Source organism: Sarcophilus harrisii, chromosome 1 (assembly GCF_902635505.1).
Source record: "Sarcophilus harrisii chromosome 1, mSarHar1.11, whole genome shotgun sequence".
Classification (NCBI taxonomy): domain Eukaryota; kingdom Metazoa; phylum Chordata; class Mammalia; order Dasyuromorphia; family Dasyuridae; genus Sarcophilus; species Sarcophilus harrisii.
Window position 1 is genome coordinate 336,709,603 of NC_045426.1, and position 20,950 is coordinate 336,730,552.

The window sequence follows — 20,950 nt, forward strand, 5'->3', positions numbered from 1 at the left end:
GTTGTAGTCATATAGTTTCTGTGTAGATGGCTTTTTCAAGGAGCTTAGCTAAGAAGGGGAGGACAGGCATGAAATGATCTCCATAAGATATTGCCTAATTAAATGTGAGGGTTTTTTTCCCTTGTTTTTTATTAAAGCTTTTTATTTACAAAACATGGATAATTTTTCAACATTGACCCTTACAAAGTCTTCTGTTCCAAATTATCCCCTCCTTCCCCCACCCTCTTCCCTAAATGGCAAGTAATCCAATATATATTAAATATGTTAAAATATGTTAAATCTAATATATGTATATATATTAAATGTGAGTTTTTAAAAAGATAACAGAAGCATGAATATCTTTGAAGGCAACTGGGAAGAAGCAAGTAGATAGGGAGAACATGAAGATTAAAGAATAAAAATGATAATGGGTAAGGTGATGGAGAAATGAAAAGGAATAAGATAAAGGATGTCTTTTTAAAAGATTTGTCTTGAAAGGAAAAAGGGTGGCATCTTCATGTGAAATAGGAATGAATAAAAAGATAGTTGGGGAAAATGCCCAAATGATGGTAGAAGAGAAGAGAAAAAGGAACTCTGGGAGAATGGTTTCATTCTTTTTTAATGAAATATGAATGAAATCATAATTGAGGGAATGAAGATAAGGGATACCTTGAAAGATCAAAATTTGCAAGAAGATAATAAAAATAAAAGAAGGGATCATGCTTAGTAATATCAGATCTTAGACCATATTTGGTACTTAATAAAAAAGTAAAATATCACACATTAGTTACACAATATACAGAGGTCAATGAATATAGTAAACCTAAAGACTCTTACTGTGGAACTAAGACTCTGGCAAAAATTGCCCAGAAAACTGGAAAGCACTCTGGCAAAAATTAGATTTAGACCAGCATTTCACACGAGCATCCCACACTACAAACTACAACTAATCAAAAATGGATACAAGATCTAGATAAAAAAAATAATATCCTAAACAAGTTAAAGGAAGAAGGAAGAAAAGGTTTTTCAGAACTTTAAAAAAAAAAAGTGGTAAAAAAAATTACCACTTTTATTCTATGCTGCATCAAATGAAAAAAGAAACCCCTTATAGATAGGTGAGCTCCTCCATCTGTTCCGGTTTGTGAATGGCATTGTGCTCACTGTATTAAGTCCTAAAATACTGCAAAATCTCCTAAATAAAATCTATAATTACTCAAAAGAGTTTGCCTAACTTTCCCCATAAGCAAAAGCAAATTGATTAGTAATACTTCTTGTTTAGACTGTGATACACAATCAGATAGATTACCAATTGAATTAATCCATCAGTAAACGTGTCTTAGACCTATACTATAAATGGACACTGAGCAGGGCTTAAAATTGATAAGAACAAAGAGAGCAGGCTGGACTGTCTTTGGAGAATTACAAAGTTTCTTTAATAATGCTCAGTATTTCTCTGAAAGAAGCATTCATTGTTTTTATCATCTGCATTCTGACAAAGAGGCAGCATGATTTAGTGGATAGAATACTGGACTTGCAGTCAGGAGTCCTGTGTTCATAAGTTGCTGCTGCCATTCTTTTACTAGTTTATATGATCCTGTGTTTCATTTTTTGAAGAGCCCAGATCAGCCATCCTTGATTCTCTAAATCACATAGGTATCTCCCTTCCTCCCCCTTTATTTTTCTATTCTTCTTTTATGTGAGGTTTTCCCCTTTTTAGAATGTAAGCTCTTTCAAGACAAAAACAGGCTTTTAAATTTTTTTTCTTTTTTCCCCATAGTTTATTTTTTATTATAGCCTTTTATTTACAAAACATATGCATGGGTAATTTTTCAACATCGACCCTTGCAAAACTTTCTGTTCCAACTTTTCCCCTCCCCTAGATGGCAGGTAGTTCCATATATGTTAAATATGTTAAAGTATATGTTAAATATAATATATGTATACATATTTATACAGTTATCTTGCTGCTCAAGAAAGATAGGATCTAGAAAGAAGGTAAAAAAACCTGAGAAGGAAAATAAAGATGCAAGCAAACAATAACAGAAAGAGTGGAAATGCTATGTTGTGGTCCACACTCATTTCCCATAGTTCTCTCTCTGGGTAAATAACTCTCTTCATTACTGAACAATCAGAACTATTTGGATCATCTAATTGTTGAAGATAGCCACTTCAGAATTGATCATCATATAGTATTATTGTTGAAGTGTATAATGATCTCCTGTTCTGCTCATTTCACTCGGCATCAGTTCATTTAAGTCTTTCCAGACCTCTCTGAATTCATCCTGCCAATCGTTTCTTATAGAACAATAATATTCCATAACATTCATATACCGTAATTTATTCAGCCATTCTCCAATTGATGGGCATCCACTCAGTTTCCAGTTTCTGGCCACTACAAAAAGGGCTGCCACAAACATTTTTTCACATGTGGGTCCCTTTCCCTTCTTTAAGATCTCTTTGGGATATAAGCCCAGTAGTAACACTGCTGGATCAAAGGGTATGTACATTTTGATAATTTTTTGAGCATAGTTCCAAATTGCTCTCCAGAATAGTTGGATCTGTTCACAGTTCAAACAATGCATGTCCCAGTTTTCCCACATCCCTTCCAAACGTCATCATTACTTTTTCCGTCATCTTAGCCAATCTGAGAGGTGTGTAGTGGTATCTCAGAGTTGTCTTAATTTGCATTTCTCTGATCAATAGTGATTTGGAGCACCTTTTCATATGACTAGAAATAGTTTCCATTTCTTCATTTGAAAATTGTCTGTTCATATCCTTTGACCATTTATCAATTAGAGAATGGCTTGAATTCTTATAAATTTGAGTCAATATATTTTGGAAATGAGGCCTTTATCAGAACCTTTGAATGTAAAAATATTTTCTTAGTTTATCTCTTGATAATTTCTTAATCTTGAAAGACAGGCTTTAAAAAAAAAAATCCTTACACTTTTAACAGTTTCTGGCACATAGTAAATGCTTAATAGTCAAGAAAATGAAATAGTGGGCATATAAAATTTAGACAAGGCACTGTTCCTGACCTCAAGAAACTTATAATTGGGATACCCACCGATTGGGGAACAGCTGAATAAGTCCTGATATGTGATTGTAATGGAATACTAATTGTGCTGTAAGAAATGAGCAGACTGATTTTAGGAAAACATGGAAAGACTTGTATGACATAATGCAGAGTGATCACACTAGCCAGAACCAAGAGAACAGTTGTTTACAGCAACAGCAATAGTTAGAAAAGCTGCAAATGACTATACTATTCTGAGTAATATGAACATTCAAAATCAAGTTCGGAAAGACTTATGAAGGAAAATGCTATCTACCTCCAGAGGGGAAAAACCTAATGCATATAGTATGCATAGTATAGTTCCATTTACTTCTGTATCCAATGTTGGCTTTCTCCAATGTGGTGTTGGGAAGGAGACAACTGGAAACACAAAATGTAATTTTAAAAAATAGATCTTTTCAGAGGAGCTTACAATTTAGGTGTTTTGTAAGCGATTCCTGTCATCCTTGTAACATCTACACAAAATTCACTCTTCTTATTCCTCTGATCTTAGGAACTTCATTAGGAAAACTGTCATTCAAAGAACTGGAAACTGAGTAGATGCCCATTAGGTGGAGAATGGCTGAATAAATTATGGTATATAAATGTAATTATTCTGGTAAGAAACGATCACAGCAGGATGATTTCTTTCTTCTTCTTCTTCTTCTTTTTTTTTTTTTTGGCTCAGGCAATTGGGGTTAAGTGACTTGCCCAGAGTCACACAGCCAGGATGTGTTAAGTGTCTGAGGCCAGATTTGAACCCAGGTCCTCCTGACTTTAGGACTGGTGCTTTATCCATTGTCTCACCCAGCTGCCCCAGCAGGATGATTTCAGAGAGGCCTGGAGAGACTGACATGAACTGATGCTGAGTGAAGGGAACAGAACCAGGAGATCGCTGTACACGGCCAAGCAAGATAGCGTGATCAATTCTGATGGACTAGAGAGGTGATTCAGGCCAGTTCCAGTGATCCTGTGGAGAGCGCCGTCTGTACCAGAGAGGCCTGTTTTGTGGTTGTCGCTTGCTTGTTTTTTGTTTTCTTTCTCATTTCTTCCACTTTTTGTTCTGATTTTTCTTATGCAACGTGATAATCGTGGAAGTATGTATTGAAGAACTGCACGTTTATTATGTTGGATTGCTTGCAGTCCAGGGGATGAGGTGAGGGGAAGGGAGGGAGAAAACACTGGAACACAGGGTTTTGAAAGGATAAGTTTTTAAAATGTCTAGGCACGTGTTTTGAAAAGAAAAAAGTTGCATAAAAAATAAATTAATTAACAGAAAAAATAAAAGAAAACCGCCATTATTGTCCGCACCCTTGGTTTGGATTCACGAATACTCTGGAGAAAACACTTCTTCCATTCCCAACAGCCGCTAAGCAAAACAATTTTTGGGTAAGACTTCCTCTCCTTTCTCTCCCCCCTTTTCCAGTAAGATGCACCTTTTAGGCATCTTTTCCTTTGTTTTCCATCTCGAACTCCCAACCCCCGCAAGATTGCAATCAATTGTCTGCGCCTCAGCGTTTAGGGATGCCTGCGAACTACATTTCCCATGAAGCCACGCGGCGGTGGGTACCCTACTGTCAGTTCCTTAGAGACAGACTTTGCATCCCAGTCTGGATGGGCTGTGGGGCGTCCGAATTGAGAACGATGATTGGTTGTTTTTTTTTTTTTTTAAAGGGAAAGGGGGGAGGGGAAGCAAGATGGCGACAGGCGAGAAGCATCTCAATCCCTGATTGGGGCACCTCCCCACCACCTCCAGAGCGGCAGGCCGAGGTGGGGAGATACTTTGAGTGATCCATTCTGGGTGAGGGAGGCTTCCCGGGGAGGAGAGGAGATGGAGGGAGTGCAAAGAGGGGGGAGGGGCCCCAGGTGGAAGAGGAGGCAGCTTTGGGAGGTGAACACTTCTCCCTGAGGAAGGTCTGAGTTCCGGCCGTCGCTCTGCAGAGAGCCCTGCAGGCAGGGGCAATGGACATGACTGCCCCTAACCCTCCTAGCTCCCCCACCCACACCCCGACTCTGCCTCCGCGCAGGGGACCGAGGTCCTTCTGCCAGCTACCCCTGCCCACCTTCTCCTTTGCTCTACACAGGTTTAACACCAATCTGTGCCTGCCCTTGTTAAGACCAAATTTTCCTTTCAGTCTATTGATTTTAATTGCAGCCAGTATGGCACAGCGGGTTTCATCTGGGTGAGTAACTCAAACCTTTTACTAGCCAGGAAAATTTTCAATAGCTTGTCATTTACTATTGTCACAAAGGTGTTTTGCTCTGGTTTCATAATAACGTTAAGCGTCAGTATGATCATCTTTGACGGGTCACATCCAAATGAAAGTTCCTTTCTTTACAACAAATACTTTAAGGACTTAATTCCATTCCCTTTGCTGTGTTATTCATAGAACAGTACATTGAGGTATCTGGAACCAGAGGGGTGACAAATGGTTAGGAAAGGAAAAGGACTATAATTTTAGAAATATCACTCAGCTGTCAGATACATATTGATGAAATCACTATTAGAACTGGAAGGCATACGCTGGAGATTTCACTACAGGTCAGTAGCAATGTCCTCGTTTTCGCTTCCTGATTGAGTTAAAGAACATTTTCACTTCCTTATCCCACTAAGCAACATGTGCATGGTGGTCCATGGCCAGCTGTAGGCTGTTGGCTCAGGTCTTTTTTTTCCTCAGGAGGGAACTATAGCTACATCATTTGGGTACCAGCCTATCCTCTTCAGGCAGTCTCAATATATGGGAATTGGCAGTGGATGTTTCTTCATCCCTCCATTTTCCTCCCCATCCATTTGCAAAGTGAAATAACAATAAGTATGGATAGATTCTGCATATTAACTAGTAAGGAGTATAAAGCATGACTCTTAGGTGAATTCTTTCTTCTTTAGCTCTCTCTGTTCTCCAGCGTCCTGTTCTTCCTGAAGAGGGGGATCTCCAGAGATCAGGAAATAAATGGCTTCTATCCATGCTGCTGGGTCCCAGGTAATGTATTGTTCATGTCTTCCTTCTGTTTCAGAACAAAGCCTGTCCCCAAAAACCACTGAAATTAATCCATCTTTTATGGCCAAAGTTCTTATATTTGCTCAGAACTCCAAGCTCAGTGAGAGTTTGAGGCAATAGCAGTAATTTAATTTCCTTTTTCTTTGTGCCTCTTCTTTCTCTCCCTTTCCCATTCTGGAATGAGAGTTAATGTGATGAATGAGAAAAGCTTCAAGGTTTGAGTTAGTTTTTTAAGTTTGTTAAGAAACTAAGGTATGAATGTTGCTCGCTGATAAGGAATCAGGGATGGGAAAGGACCTAAAGGGAAAACCTTTACTAGCTGTCCCTCTGAGTTTGAGAACTATCCTCTAGCTTGTACTAAAGACACTGCCTAAATTTCTCAGCAAATTTTCCCCTTTTTGTTTTTGTTTTTTTTGGTGGAATTCAGATATATCTAAATAATAAATCTAAGTCAACTGTGAAATATATATATATTACCCTACAACATCTTTTGCTTCCTAATTTTATGGCTATCTCTTTTTTTGTTCTTATCTTATCTTATAAAATGACATGACCTTTAAGGTCCCTTCCAGCTCTATTTTTATGAGCTTATGAACTGTGACATCAATTATAATATATCATAGTATATGTATAGTAATACTGCTGAATGATTTGGATACCATTAAGCACTTTAATTTGTATCATTTGAACATACTGATTATTTGCATTGTCATCTATAAACATATAAATATGAGATCATAGAGCTGGAAGAATTTTAAAGCTTACCCTAATTGAGAATCCTTATTTTTTCAAATGCCTGAGATATTTTCTATATGTGAACTGCTTGCAATCTATATTTTTAGCTTGGAGAAAAGATTTGCCAGAACTTCACACTGCTTTTCAAATATTTGAAAGGCAGCATGGCATAATGAATATTTGGGGTCAAGCATAAAAAAGTTCAACATAAAAAAATATTTTATTTGGAAATAAAAATATGGAAATTGGAAATAAAAGGTTATTTCCAAAGGTTATACATAACTGGCTGTGTAACCTTTGGAAGTCACTTAACCTTTACATGTCTTAAGTAAATCAATGACTACAACAATATAAATAGAAAGGAAACAAAACAAAACTAAATGCCTTATAATTATCACTACCAAGCTTGGACCTAGAGAAGAATTAAGAAAACATACCTCCCTTCTTTGCAGAAGTGGGGGGACTAAAGATATGGGAATACTGCATATACTATCAAATATGGTTAATGTATTGATTTTGTCAAACTTTTGTTTATCTTTAAAAAAAAATTCTTTGTAAGAAGGGATGGTGAGGTGGATTGGGAAGGATGTTTATAAATAAAGGTAATATAAAAAAAATTTAATAAAACTTTATTAAAAGAGGGATTGACTTAAATGGATTTTTTTCACATGGAGAGAACCTTCCATACTGAATGGGATAGGGGTTGGGTGGGGTGTCTTATGTTGTTTCAGGCACCTCTGATGTTCGAGGATTTAGCTGTCTATTTCTCCAGAGAGGAATGTGTGAGTCTGGATTCTTCTCAGAACCCTCTTTGCTGGGAACCTATGCCAACGAATTGCAAGGATCTAATCTCATTTGGTAAGGTCTTCATTTGGTAAGGGCAGTTTGGGACTTGTACTTTAATAGTTTTGGAAGAGCTCATTCCTATTCAATTTATAAACCTATTTCCTTAATAGCTTTGGATTCATCCTCAGTTATGAAGAGAAAACAGTTTTTATATATTTATATAGTAAGTTCCTTTGGAATCATGGGACTGTGAGGTATTTTTTTTTTTTTTGCTTAATTTTATTGTTATAAATTAGTAGAAAATGGAGTACATTATTTGGGAGAACTTCTAGAGTTGCATCATCTCCAGTAATATGGTGTAAGAGAATCCATAATATTTTTTTAGTCTTGATCTGTGATTTCAATGGTATACTTAACTCCTTATGAGAATACTCCATCTACCAATACAGATTGTCAACTATCCTGAAATTTACTGTTTTAGAGAGTAGTTTGAGATAATTAGAAATTAAGTGACTTGCCCAGGATTACACAGCAAGTATATGACAGAGATGGGATCTTATATTAATATATTAAGAAATGAAAACAAGAACCAGTAAAAACTGGGCTTTAATTGCATAAGTTCCTTCAGTTTGGGATATCATGTATTATCATTTTGAGTTGACATACACTGGTGTGTATCCCTATGATAGTTCTATGCCTCTCTCTCCTACAGGTATACTTGTTTCCAAATGCTCTTGACCAAGTACCCAGAAATATCTATGATGTTCTATTCCAGGGAGAGGCTTTGCCTTTTTTGTTATTCATGTCTTCTTGCATGAATTTCCTGGACCATCTTAAAAAAGCAAACCAGATATTTTGTGGGGAGTTTCTATATTGTTCCCCAACTACCTCAAGCCTGGTTACCTAAGCCAACTCTTAAGTTAATCCTTTAGCAAAACAAAAATTCTTTTGTAATATGAATAATTAACCCTATGATGTATATTTTTTAAAAATTCAGATTTTTAAAATTGAGTTTTCTTAAAGTGGGGGAATGTCTATAGGTATTTAATATTACTATATTTTTTATTAAATTTTACACAAAATGTCCTCAGATTTACAATACTATTTTTTATGATGTTGAAAACACAAAGCAATAAAAATATGAAGCAATGGCAAAGAATTTAATTCATTTCACATTTATTAAATATCTACTTCTTGCAATGAGAAATAAAAAATATGACAAATTATTAGAAAAATTCATTTAAAAAAGTTAATCATAGAATAAAGCACTAAATAGAAAGCAACCAAGTGGCAGAATATATTATTAATTAGATGTAAATGCAAGTGATATCACAAAAAGAAAAGATCAGTGGAATTATTAAGCCAGGGTTCATTAAGGAAGTGATCCAAACACAAGCATAAAAAACAAAACAAAACAAAATAAAACAAACTTGAATTTAGATAGATGGAGTAGTTAGGGGAACAGAATGATCCAGTGTATAGTTGCAGTAATGGCATTTGGGGAAGATTGCATTAAGGAGGGCAGGTATGACTGGATTAAAGATTGGAATAATGTGTAGGAAGTAAAAGAAAAGCCAGATTAGAAATAGCCATGAATATTAGGATGAGGGGTTAGGACCCAATATACCAAACAATGGGAAGTTATTGAATGTTTTTTTGAGTTCATGATGAATATCATTATTTTAGAAAGATTGGTGCTGTGGATAATGTATTGGAAAGACAGAAATTAAGAGATGTATGCCAGGTAAGAGGAAGCTGTAATCCAAATATAAGACAATGAAATCTTGGACTTAGGATGCGATAGTAAGAGTAGAAAGATTCAGATTTTGAAAAATCACAGGGATTTGATAGTTAATATAAAAAAAAAAGTGGTATGATGAGATTGGGTTATTGGTTGTAAAATTAACTGAAATGAGAAATCTGAGAAAGTAGGTTGAGAAGAGGTAAGTCAATGAATTCTATATAGTAAATAAATCGAGTTTGAGGTAGATGGGGCATCCAAGTCAATGTTATTGAATAGGCACTTAGGAATATGAAACTAACATTGTATTTTGGGGAGAGGGTGGGGAAAAATTAGAACACAAGGTTTTGCAGGGGTTAATGTTGAAAAATTGTCCATGAATATGTTTGAAAATTAAAAAGCTTTAATAAAAAAAGGAATATGAAACTGATTCTTTTGTCAGAAGAGAGACTAGGGTTTGGGGAATCATTAGCATTCAAGTAAGAATTGAAACTATGACCAAGAAAATGGGAATCATTAGCATTCAAGTAAGAATTGAAACTATGACCAAGAAAATGAAAAGAGAAAAGAAGCTGAAGAATGAACTTTGGGTGGAATGAGGAAAAAGAGATTGATAGCATGATATAATTAAAAGAGCACTGGTTTTGGTGTCAACAGATCTAGGTTCAAGTCCTAGCTCTTCCATTTATTTGCTGTGTGACTATATGTGAGCCATTTTAAAACCATTATCCTTTATTTTAGTTTCCTCATTTGTAAAATAAAAGGAATGGACTCAATGACCTCTGAAGCCTCTTCTAGCCTACTGTAAAGATAAGAAGAGAAAGAGAATAGTATATTATCAGAGATATTAAGAGGGAAGAGAATTTTAAGGAAGAAAGGATGGCTAGTAGTACTAATTGTAACAGAGAACTTAAGGAGAGAGAAAGGGTGATTATCTAAAAGTAGTCCCAGTAACCTAAAAAAAGTTGATGCTGTAGAATGAAAACTTTTTTTTTTAATGTCACTAGTTTAGGGAAGGAATGGGTAATGAAGAAATGGAAGTGATGAAGCTACTCCAGTTGTTTAAGAAATTTGGAAAGAAAGAAAAATCCTATATAAAGGATATATATATATATATATATATATGTTTGAAGGCAAGATAAAAAGTGCTGATGAAGGGGAGAAACTAGCCATGTTGGAGAATGGGGAAAGAATGAGAGAAAGATTCCTTAAGAAGAGGAAAAGATGAGAGCTAAAACATATATGTGGACATAGGGGACAGTTGGCTGGAGAGAAATGACATAGACAGACAGGTCTTCCTCTAAGACTAGAGGGAAAGATGAATAAAATATAGAGAAGAAAGAGTGGTTTTAATGCTGTCGAATGAGGGAAAACTAGTTAAGACAAATACTCTATACCTTCTAGTTAAACTTTTCAAGAGAATTCTTGTAATATAGATCCCATTAACTTCTTTATTAGTTTTTATATTCAGAGGGTGAGATGAGGTATGTAGTGTTGGGACCATTTCTAGCTTGACTAGATTAAAATCAATTTCAATTATATCAACTAGGGCTTAGAATAGAGTGATAAAATATGAACAAAAGTGATTAGGTAAGGATAAAGGGATAGTTGAAAGTGTTCATTGTGCTTTGAGTTTTGATTCTATCAGATAGGATCTTGTGGTGGAGGGTATTACATACATATAGTAGTTTAGTTTTTCTTTAATTATTCAAAATTCATTATTTCATTGATAATCTTTCTAATAATGCAGGTCACAACTATTAACAGATGATATTACTTAAGAGGCAAAAAATTCATCTAGTGATAGACCTTGACTTAAAGAGGTGGAAAAACAGGATCATCCTATCAAAGTTCTGCCATCTCACCAATTTCTAATGAAATGACTAGTCATTGCAAGTAATTTATTAATTTGATCTAGGGATTTAAAAAACAACAACAACAACAAGGTTTTTTTCAGAACTAAGGGGCTACCAGGGTTTTACTTGGAGAATTTAAGTTGAAGTGCACATTGTGGTTAGCTGTGTAAGAGAACAAAGTTAGGAGTATGAGGAAGCCCTAGAACTATGAACTCATCCTTTATTATCATTCTCTTATTAAAAGGACTCAGAAACATCATGAATTCATTCTTCATACAATAAATATAGGCTGTCCAATGGTCCAATTGTTCAGGTGTTTTGAAAATCTTATAGATATCATAGGATCATAAATTTAGAGTTAGAACAAACCTTAGAGTTCATTATGCCCAAATCCCTCATTTTGCAGATGAGGAACTTTGAGGCACTGCTAACTGGCCAGACCCCTGGCTAAGTCCAGGGTCAAACACCAAGTAAGTTTTTCAGATCTGAAAGACTTCAGATCAGGCATCCTATCCTGTTATGTCAACCTGTATAATTTACATATTCTTCCAGAGATGATGAGTCTTAACTACTCACCTTCCTGCCTTCATTAGAGTTTTTCATGTCTCTTTCTTCGAACTAAATTAACAAACCAGTGTTCCCATGAATATTAGATCACATTTATATAATGCTAATAATTTATTTTTAAAGAAAATTAAGTCCACTATTTCCCTTAAGAGAGAAATGTGCTTCTTTCTTTTTCCTTCTTTGAGAGCACTAAATCCAGGTCTAATCAAATGTGAGTTTGCAGCTGGAAGAATTTCCCAAATATTGTCAGAGAAACAGAAGTTCTCATGTTTCCAGGAGATGATAGCTAATGAAATCTGGTGACTATAACTTTATAGTTTGAACTAAATCAACAAACCAGTGTTCCCATGAATATTAGTTCACATTTATATGATGCTAATAGTTTGTTTTTAAAGAAAAATAAGTCCACTATTTCTCTTAAGAAGGGAAATGTGCCTCTTTCCCTTTCCTTCTTTGAGAGTACTAAATCCCAGGGCTAATCAAATGTGAGTTTGCAGCTGGAAGGAAGAATTTCCTAAATATTATCTAACTCAGCCCCAATATAGTCAGGATTCAACATAAATAGAACTCACTTGCAGACTTTTTTGTCTCCACATCACACATCACATGGAGAGGCTGGTGTTTGGATTCTCTCTTTGTGTCAGCAGGAGACAACAGTGAAAAGGAAGAGGAAAATTTTCAACAAGAAAATCCAGAAAATGGAGATCTAGAAGCAGTGCCTTCGGAATGGTACAAAAGAGACATTTCCCTGCATCCTAAATTGGGAAGGGACAGTGAGAATGAACCAGGATTCTCTGATCAGAAAAGGGTAGGTATGTCCATGCCTCAAGAAAAGAGATTTATAAGTCTTTTGATCACTATTGAAAATTCCACTCAATTTGAAGAACTTTCCCATTTTGTAGAAACTAGAATCTCTTGCCTCCAAGAACAGTCAGCACCAACATCCTTTAAATGTCTCCTGTGTGATAAAACCTTCATCAAAAGATCATACCTTATTTCACACCAGAGAAGCCACACAAGAACAAAACCCTATAAATGCGCTCTCTGTGAAAAAACCTTCAATAAGAAGTCAAATCTAAGTGCTCATGAGAGAGTCCATACAGGAGAAAAGCCGTATAAATGTGACGCTTGTGGAAAACACTTTGCTCAGAGATCCAACCTTGTTGCACATGAAAGAATACATAAGAAATCCCAAACATATGAATGTGTTAACTGGGGAAAAAACTTCAGTCGAAGAACACATCTTATTCACCATGAAACTATCCACCTGGTAGAAAGTACTAATAACTGTGATAAGTGTGGGAAAAGCTTCATTTGTAAGTCAAAACTTATACAGCATCAAAGAACCCATACAGGGGAAAGACCCTACAAGTGTTCAACATGTGATAAAAGATTTAGTCAGAAATCAGATGTTCTAATTCATCAGATAATTCATACTGGAGAGAAACCTCATAAATGTACTGAATGTGGCAAAAGCTTCACTCAGAAAACAAATCTTGCTAGACATAAGAAAACACATACGGGACAGAAACCCTACAAGTGCATTGACTGTGGAAAAAGTTTTGGTAGACTTTCGCACCTTATTACACATCAGAAAATCCACACAGGAGAGAAACCCCATAAATGTAATCAATGTGGCAAAAAATTCATTTGGAACTCAGATCTGATACACCATCAGAAAATTCATAATGAAGAAAAACCTTATAAATGTCCCATATGTAAGAAAAGATTCACTAAGAATTCAAATCTTGCTGCCCATCAAAAAATTCATACAGGAGAGAGGGCTCATAAATGTAACAATTGTGAAAAGAGCTTCAGTCGGAGTTCACATCTACTTACACACCAGAGGATCCATACTGGAGAAAAACCTTATAAATGTCTCATGTGTGAGAAGAAGTTCAATTGCAGTTCCAACCTGATTACTCATCAGAGAATACATACTGGAGAAAAACCTTATAAATGCACAATGTGTGAGAAAAGTTTTAGTCGTAGCTCAGACCTTGTTAATCATGAAAGAACCCACACGGGAATAAAGCCATTTAAGTGTGCTATATGTAAGAAAAGCTTCAGTCGAAGTTCCCACTTGATAACTCACCAGAGAATCCACACAGGAGAGAAACCCTTCAAATGTGTCAAATGTGGGAAGTGTTTCAGTGATAAATCATACTTCAGTTACCATCAAAAAATTCACATGCATTAGAACTGAAGAAGACTATGTTAAGTTGGCAGAAGATGCTAAGATGAATGGAACTAACTAGAAACTCAGTGAACAAAATTAGAATCTGAAGGCTGAATGGTTTGGGAAATGTAAAGATGAAATTTGATGTTTAGTTGTATAAACATAAATATTTTATATTTGTGTTGATATTAGTTAAAAGATGAATTGTTCAAGGTAAATGACACCAATCTGGAAAAAAGCTGCAGTTAACTGCCCCTCATTATTAATTCCCACAAAGTTGTTCTTTTCCTTTCTTTTTAATACCATTGTGCTTCCTATGGTTGTGTTGTAGGATGCATAGGCAAAGAAGCATTGGGATTTAATGAAGAATAAGTTTTTTAAGTTGGCTAAGAATACCAATTTAGTTGGAAATAGACCTTTGGCAAAACAAAATTAGAATTTGAAAACTGAATGGTCTGGACAGTGGAAAGATAAAGTTTAAAGTTCAGATTTATGAATAAATTTTATATTTGTGTTGGTTGGTCAAAACATCAGATGGATTTTTCAAGATTTTTCAATGATACTACCTTGATGAGAAAAACTAGAGGGATTGTTTTGTCATGGATTCCCACAGTTAAAACGGTTCCATTGTCCTTTTAATACCATTTGATTTCTTCAGGTTACATTCTGGGGTAGATCCCTAGGTGGTGAATATGCCATTCTCTGGTCTACCTAACTCCAGTCTAATAATATCAAACTATCACTCTGCTGCCCTAGTCAGAAAATGAATGGGATACATGACTATAAAGTAATGTAACTCATTTATTTTTTAAACAATCAGGCCACAATTTTGAGGTCTCAGTTAATATTGGAATTTTCAAAGTAGTTCCCTCTTGGAAGCTACAAACATATTTCATTAATATTGCTTTTGTTCAAGGCATATGTGGAATTCTTTTTTGGGAAGTAGGTTTAGAGCTTATCACATACGACTTTGAATATCCCCATCATCCTTTGATTGTGGATTTGGTTTTTGGAAACAGTCAAAAGTTATTCTGAGCTAAGATGCAGCTTTGACCACTTGGGTTCAAAAAATAAGATGTGACTAGAAAGTAGTAAGACTAACTTTCCATGTGTGTATTTTGAATGGAGTTCCAAAGAGGATTTGCTAAAGTGTTTAGAACAGCATCATTGGAATAAGGATAAGGCTTTGAAGACAACCTTCCTATTAGAGCATCAAAGATGCAGTATGGTATCATGGAAGAAGCCTTGGATTCAGAAGATTTAGGGTTCATATCTTGGTTCAACCATTTATAATTTGTCTGTGGCCAATTAACTACTCTCTGAGTTCTGGTTTCCCCTCACTGTAAAATGAAGATAATACCTTTCAGCAACTTTACAGGGCTGTTGCAAGGAAACACATTTATAAACTATTAAATACTTTAGGGAGTTATTTTTATGAGATAAGTTGTGGAGTCTTTCCTAAAGTAGTCTTTAAGAGTCACAGTTCATTTTCAGTTTTTTTTTTCAGTCTTTTTTTCATAAATGAATCTCTTCAATTCCTTATCAATATTAAGACTTTTCTTTTCCCCCTTTTCTTGGTTTTGTGAGAATGAAGCATTTCAGAAGTCCTCCAAATTATACAGATTTTTTTTTTGTTCAGGTACAATGGAATATTACCATGTTTATATGGTAGTATATATTCCTCAAAAATCTCATGTAAAGTTAAATTACTTTAACTGGACTAGTGGAGTTTGTCATTTAAAGAAAGGCAATGTGTGTGTGTGTGTGTGTGTGTGTGTGTGTGTGTTTCTTAATGTGAATGATCCTCCTCAATCCCTGTCAATTAAGTTAAAAAAAAAATCTAAATGTCTCCATATTGGTTTTGCTTAAAGGTATACCTGTATTGTGTACTCATCATCACTACTCTACTTAATGAATTTCTTTTTTTATTAACATTGACAGGTGCTTTAGTCAGCCAGTGGTTCTCAGATTATTCACTTTGGGACCCTTCTTTCGCAGAACAAAAGGACTAGCATCCAGCAGAATGCCTTGTACATAGAACAACTGTTTTTAATTGAATATCAACTCCACCTACTCCTGCCATGGCAAAAGAAACAAAACTATTTTGATCCTAGTCACAGTAATTTAGTAAATGATAAATCTGTTTTCAAAACATTTGTGTGTGTCCTTGGTTGAATCAACTTAAATCTCTCTAGGTTTTAGTGTCTTCATCTGTAACAATAATAATGAGAATAATTCTCATGAATTATTCATGAGAATATATCTCCATAATGCCATATAAAGGCATTTTGCCTCATGCAAAATGCCTTATGTTTCCTAAATATCATTACAAAAATGAAAGGGTTGGTTAAAATTGTGTCTAAAGTTCCTTTCCTTTCTAAAATTCCATGACTGATTTTGAACACAATTTGAAATCTACAATGTCCTCTAATTCTATTTTTTAAAACGGCAAAAAGTAGCAAAAATAAGTTGTACCCTTTTTAAATTCAGCATTTCAGATGAGGCTAGGGAACCATTTCTCTGGCCCAGTGGCAGTGGCAGGAAAAAAAAAAAACTTTTAAACTATGACACTTAAAACAAAAATGAAAATATGAAAATACAAATTTACCTTTCAACCTGGTGATAGGCATCTATGATCTATCTAAATAAAATACTGTTAGGCTGAATTAATATAAAATATTATCTGGACCACAGGAAAAGTTATACGCACATTCTACTTTCTTGGCAAAACCGAATTAATAGTATTGTGTTAAATTTTGGACACCACAATTTCAGAAGCCCATTGATAAACTGAAGTTTGTCTAGGGTAAAGTAACAAAGACAGTTTGAGAATTATGTCATAGAGGGAATGGTTAAATTAATAAAAAATATCTAGTTTAAGTTCCCTAAGGAGAGACATACTATCTATCTTAAATATTTAAAATGATATTCACATAGAAGAGTAAGTAGATCTATTGTTCCAAAGAATAGAAGTGAGAAAAATGGCTAAAAGTTATAGGAGGGTAAATATTGACCCATTATGAGAACTAGCAACTCCAGCTAGAGATGTTATATAAAAAAGAAAAAAAATTCTATTATATATTAGAGGGAAGGAAGAGGAGGAAGAAAAGAAACATAGATCAGATCTTGCACTTAGGGATTTTATAAATAGTATCTCATCTGGTCTTCACAATAACCCTGAGAGGTAGGTGTTGTTATTACCTGTATTTTACAGGTAAGTAAATTGAAGCAGACAGAGTTAAGGGATTTGTCCAGGGTCACAGCTAATAAATGTCAAATTTGAATTCAAATCTTTCTGGCTCCAGACCCAATGCTCTGTGCATTCTATTGCCACCTAGCTGCCCCTAATATGACTTGTTATACCCATATATAAACTGCCAACTTGTTGGAATTATACTTTATATGCCATACTTTATATGTGAGATGTTAGATTAGATAAATAGAACACTTATTAAGAATGTACTCTGTGTTAGACACTGTGCTAAGCCCTGGGAATAAAAATATAAAGCAAGCAAGGTAATTCTTTCCTTTAAGGAACTATCTTCTTAAGACAGAATAACATAAAGGAGAACGGCAAAGATGGGGGAGGGGGTGGGAAAGGGGGGTGGGAAAGGCGGTTGGAAGTTAGGGCAAGATGTGGACCTTTTTCATAATAAGACAAAATAAACACTCATCTATGAGAACCAAGCAATCCAGGTGCAGAATCCAAAGTCAGGGTGTCGACAGGTGGGTGGGTGAGGAGGTACACCAATATTAGGATAATGGAAAGGGCTAAGATTTCTTGCCACTTTAGGATTGTTACCTTTATTTGAGCCTAATACTTGGTATCATTCTGTGAACTTTTGAGTAGTCAATTTCCAGTTCGTTCTGAATTAGTTTCATTATTTAGTTTGAAGATTATGAATTCTTAGAACTCAGATACCATATTCAAATGTAAGCATAAAAATATATTGCCAGAAAAAAACTAAAACTAAAACTATATATATATATATATTGCCAGGCCAAATATGAATAATTTTTAAACCTTTTCCATCATTCATACCATATATGCCATGGTTACTCTTTGAGATATTAAACAAGATTTAATAATATGGAATTGGGTGAAATGGTGCTTATGCCATGTTATTATACTTTGTCACATAAATATAATGTTATAATGCAATAATAATAATGGTTTGCATTTATAGTTTATAGCTTACAGAGTATTTTCTTCACAATAATCCAGTGAGGTAGATAATATAAGGATTATTAGGCCCATTTTGCAGATAAAGAAAGTAGAGGTTCAGTGATTTGCCTATAGTCAAACAGAAAGTAAGAGCCCATGATTAAGCTGGGTTTTCTATTTCCCAAGGCTAATGTTCTTTTTAGGATACTATGTTATTCCTCCCACCACTTCTATGGTGCCCTTTTTATATGATGCTTTATAGCATATGTCATCCTGTAACTGACAATAAGGAAAAACTATCTGGCTTATTTGATTTTAAGTGTATAGATATAAAACTGGAGGGGACCTTGGAAATCTCCTGGTTCCAGTTCCCTTGTTTTACAGATGAAGAAACTGAGACCCAGAGAAATTTCTAAGGTCACATAGATAAGAAGTGACAGTCAAGATCTTAATTCAGGTTTTATGACTTTAAATCTCTCCTCTGTATCATACTACTTTCTCAATATCAGTAATCAGGGTAATATGAATGATTACATGAATGATCATGAAAATTTACCTGAGACCAGGGTCAGTTTGTGGAAGGGAGAAAATGATCCCAGAACTAATTCTGTCATGGAGTCCCACACAAACAACATGAATGTTGAAGACAATATAGAGAATGGGCATTTGGGAATGGGGAGGTTTGATGGATGAAGATCTCCCCTCCAGAAGTTAATGTGACAATAATGTGCAGAAAAATTACAGAAAGACAAAAATATTTAAGGTGAATTTTAAAAAATTTTTGGAAAGAAGAATGGAAATTTAGATTTGGAAAGAGGACCAGTACCTGTCTACAGTTGCATAAATAGGTACATTAATTTTTAGATAATGATATTTGGACTGCATCCTTATTTCATAAATAGGCCAAAATGTAAGTTTAAACACTTTCAATTCAATTACACCCCATCCCCCAACTAGATGCTGTGAACAACTTGCTCTATACCTTCCCATGGAGAACCCCTCATTATCATATGAAAAGATCAGACTCTGCCTACAGAGTCCATCTGGTGTAAAGTATCTTGAGCCTAGAGTCTGTGAACTTGTTTTAGACATACACACATATATATAATGTATATATATTATTACATATAATAAATATTATATATAATAATTATATATTAATATATATTATATAATATTCCTATAACTAATGATTGATTTCCTTTTTAATCCTAGATTTTATTTTATACATTTTTAAATATTCTGAGAAAGGGTTCATAGGCTTCATCAAACAAACAAAAAAAAGTTCCTGAAACAAGCAACAAAAGGTTAAGAATCTCTGACAAAGAAAAAATGGAAAAAAAGTTACTAGGAGCTGAGATTAGTGAAGGAAAGTGGCAGAGTAAAGAAATCAATAATAATACTAATTTGTACTTAGCCAATGCTTTAGAAATCACCTTATTATACATATTATCTTGCTAGAGCTTCAATAATCCAATGAGATAGATAATAGAAATATTATCATTCTTATTTTACAGATAAGGAAACTAAGGCTAAGAGGGGTAAAGTCTGGATTTGTCTAAGGACACATAGGAAGTAGGAGACTTATAATTTGAACCCAGGTCCTTTAATTTCAGGACCAGTGCAGGACATCATGCTATCTTTCCCAAGGCCCAGGAAGATTTAATGTAAATCTCTGCGATTTTATTAAAATCCAATTTTGGTAATTCTTGATGTAGCTTCTACCCTTTTTCATGTTATCTCCAAGTTTTAGCAACTACCTCATTCAAATATCCTTTTTAAAAATGAATAAAATGAACCCAAAATAAAGGTAGGTTTTCCTTGAGGATTGTAGGCCTTTCCATGTCTGTGAAGTATGTGTGAAAGAAGGCAGGAAATGAAGTGTGTAGGTAGGATCTGAGTAGAGATTTTCCTTATTAGTTCATCCTTAATTTCTTGGAGAGTGAGAGGAGATAAATAGCCGCTGTGTCTTTGATCCTTAATCTAAGCTGTTATAGTATTGTGAAAGCATTGACATGGAGGAAGTAGAATAGAATTCTGGTTTTTTTAACATCCCCATCCCCAGCCCCATTCTTAAACTGAATTTCAAATTAGGAATTCTAGAATACAGGTCTAATCATGGTTAGGAAAAGTATTAACTTCATTACTAAGGAAAATGAAGCTTTATCTGTAATGGCTAGGGGGAATTCATAATAGGAACTTAGTAAATCCTGGTACAATTTCAACCTTATCTACCATTTGTCTTGAGAACATCTTCCTTTTGGCAGAGGCAATGGAAAACCAGTGAAGAAGCAGACACACCTTATCTGAGAGGGACTTATTGATTTGTTTATTTGTTACAAGGAGGAATTCTATTGGGATGTCAGTCACCAAAAGATGAGTAATTTTTTAAATCACTATTCAAAGTTTTTAAAAGAGCATCAACTTTAAAAAGAGAACATGTAGATCAACCCTTTCAGTAGATTTGAAACAATATTGCCTATAAAGATCATTTTTTAAAATTTCTCCAATGAACATAATTATCAAGCCATTTCCACTCTGCCTCCCTTACTACTAGGTTATTACTAACTTCTGTATGAACTCCTGTATATCCAATGATATATTTTGAAATTAATAGCTCACCAAGTTGAAAAAGGGAACTCGCCAAGGATTGGAGTAAAATAGACCAAAAATGTATATGTGAGAGAAAATGAATCTTGAAAGAGGCCTATGAGGAAGAAAAAAAAAGGCATTTTTCTAAATCTACCTATGACTACTTTTAAATATATATATATATATATTCTGAACTTGACACCAAATAAAATGAACACTTCCATAAAAGTAGTAAATGGAAAAGATATTATATATGAAATTACAGATCTCTATTCAACTCATTTTTCTTTTTAACT

The 20,950-nt window shown here is 34.7% G+C and overlaps 1 protein-coding gene across 3 annotated transcripts; it reads left to right on the forward strand.

The window, feature by feature from the left end:
• The first annotated feature begins 4,526 nt into the window (after positions 1–4,526).
• LOC105749526 (zinc finger protein OZF-like) lies at positions 4,527–16,093 on the forward strand. 3 transcript variants are annotated; one of them, XM_031945629.1, is made up of 5 exons: positions 4,529–4,804; positions 5,922–6,015; positions 7,500–7,626; positions 12,366–12,526; positions 15,839–16,093. In XM_031945629.1, the coding sequence occupies exons 2-5, from the start codon at positions 5,986–5,988 to the stop codon at positions 15,845–15,847; spliced, it is 327 nt and encodes a 108-aa protein (XP_031801489.1). In that variant the 5' UTR covers positions 4,529–4,804; positions 5,922–5,985; the 3' UTR covers positions 15,848–16,093. The 3 variants fall into 3 exon arrangements, with proteins under 3 accessions (XP_031801487.1, XP_031801489.1, XP_031801488.1); XM_031945627.1 differs by lacking the exon at positions 15,839–16,093 and having other exon boundaries at positions 4,527–4,804; positions 12,366–14,951; XM_031945628.1 differs by lacking the exons at positions 4,529–4,804; positions 15,839–16,093 and adding an exon at positions 5,131–5,576 and having other exon boundaries at positions 12,366–14,951.
• Positions 16,094–20,950: the final 4,857 nt, after the last annotated feature.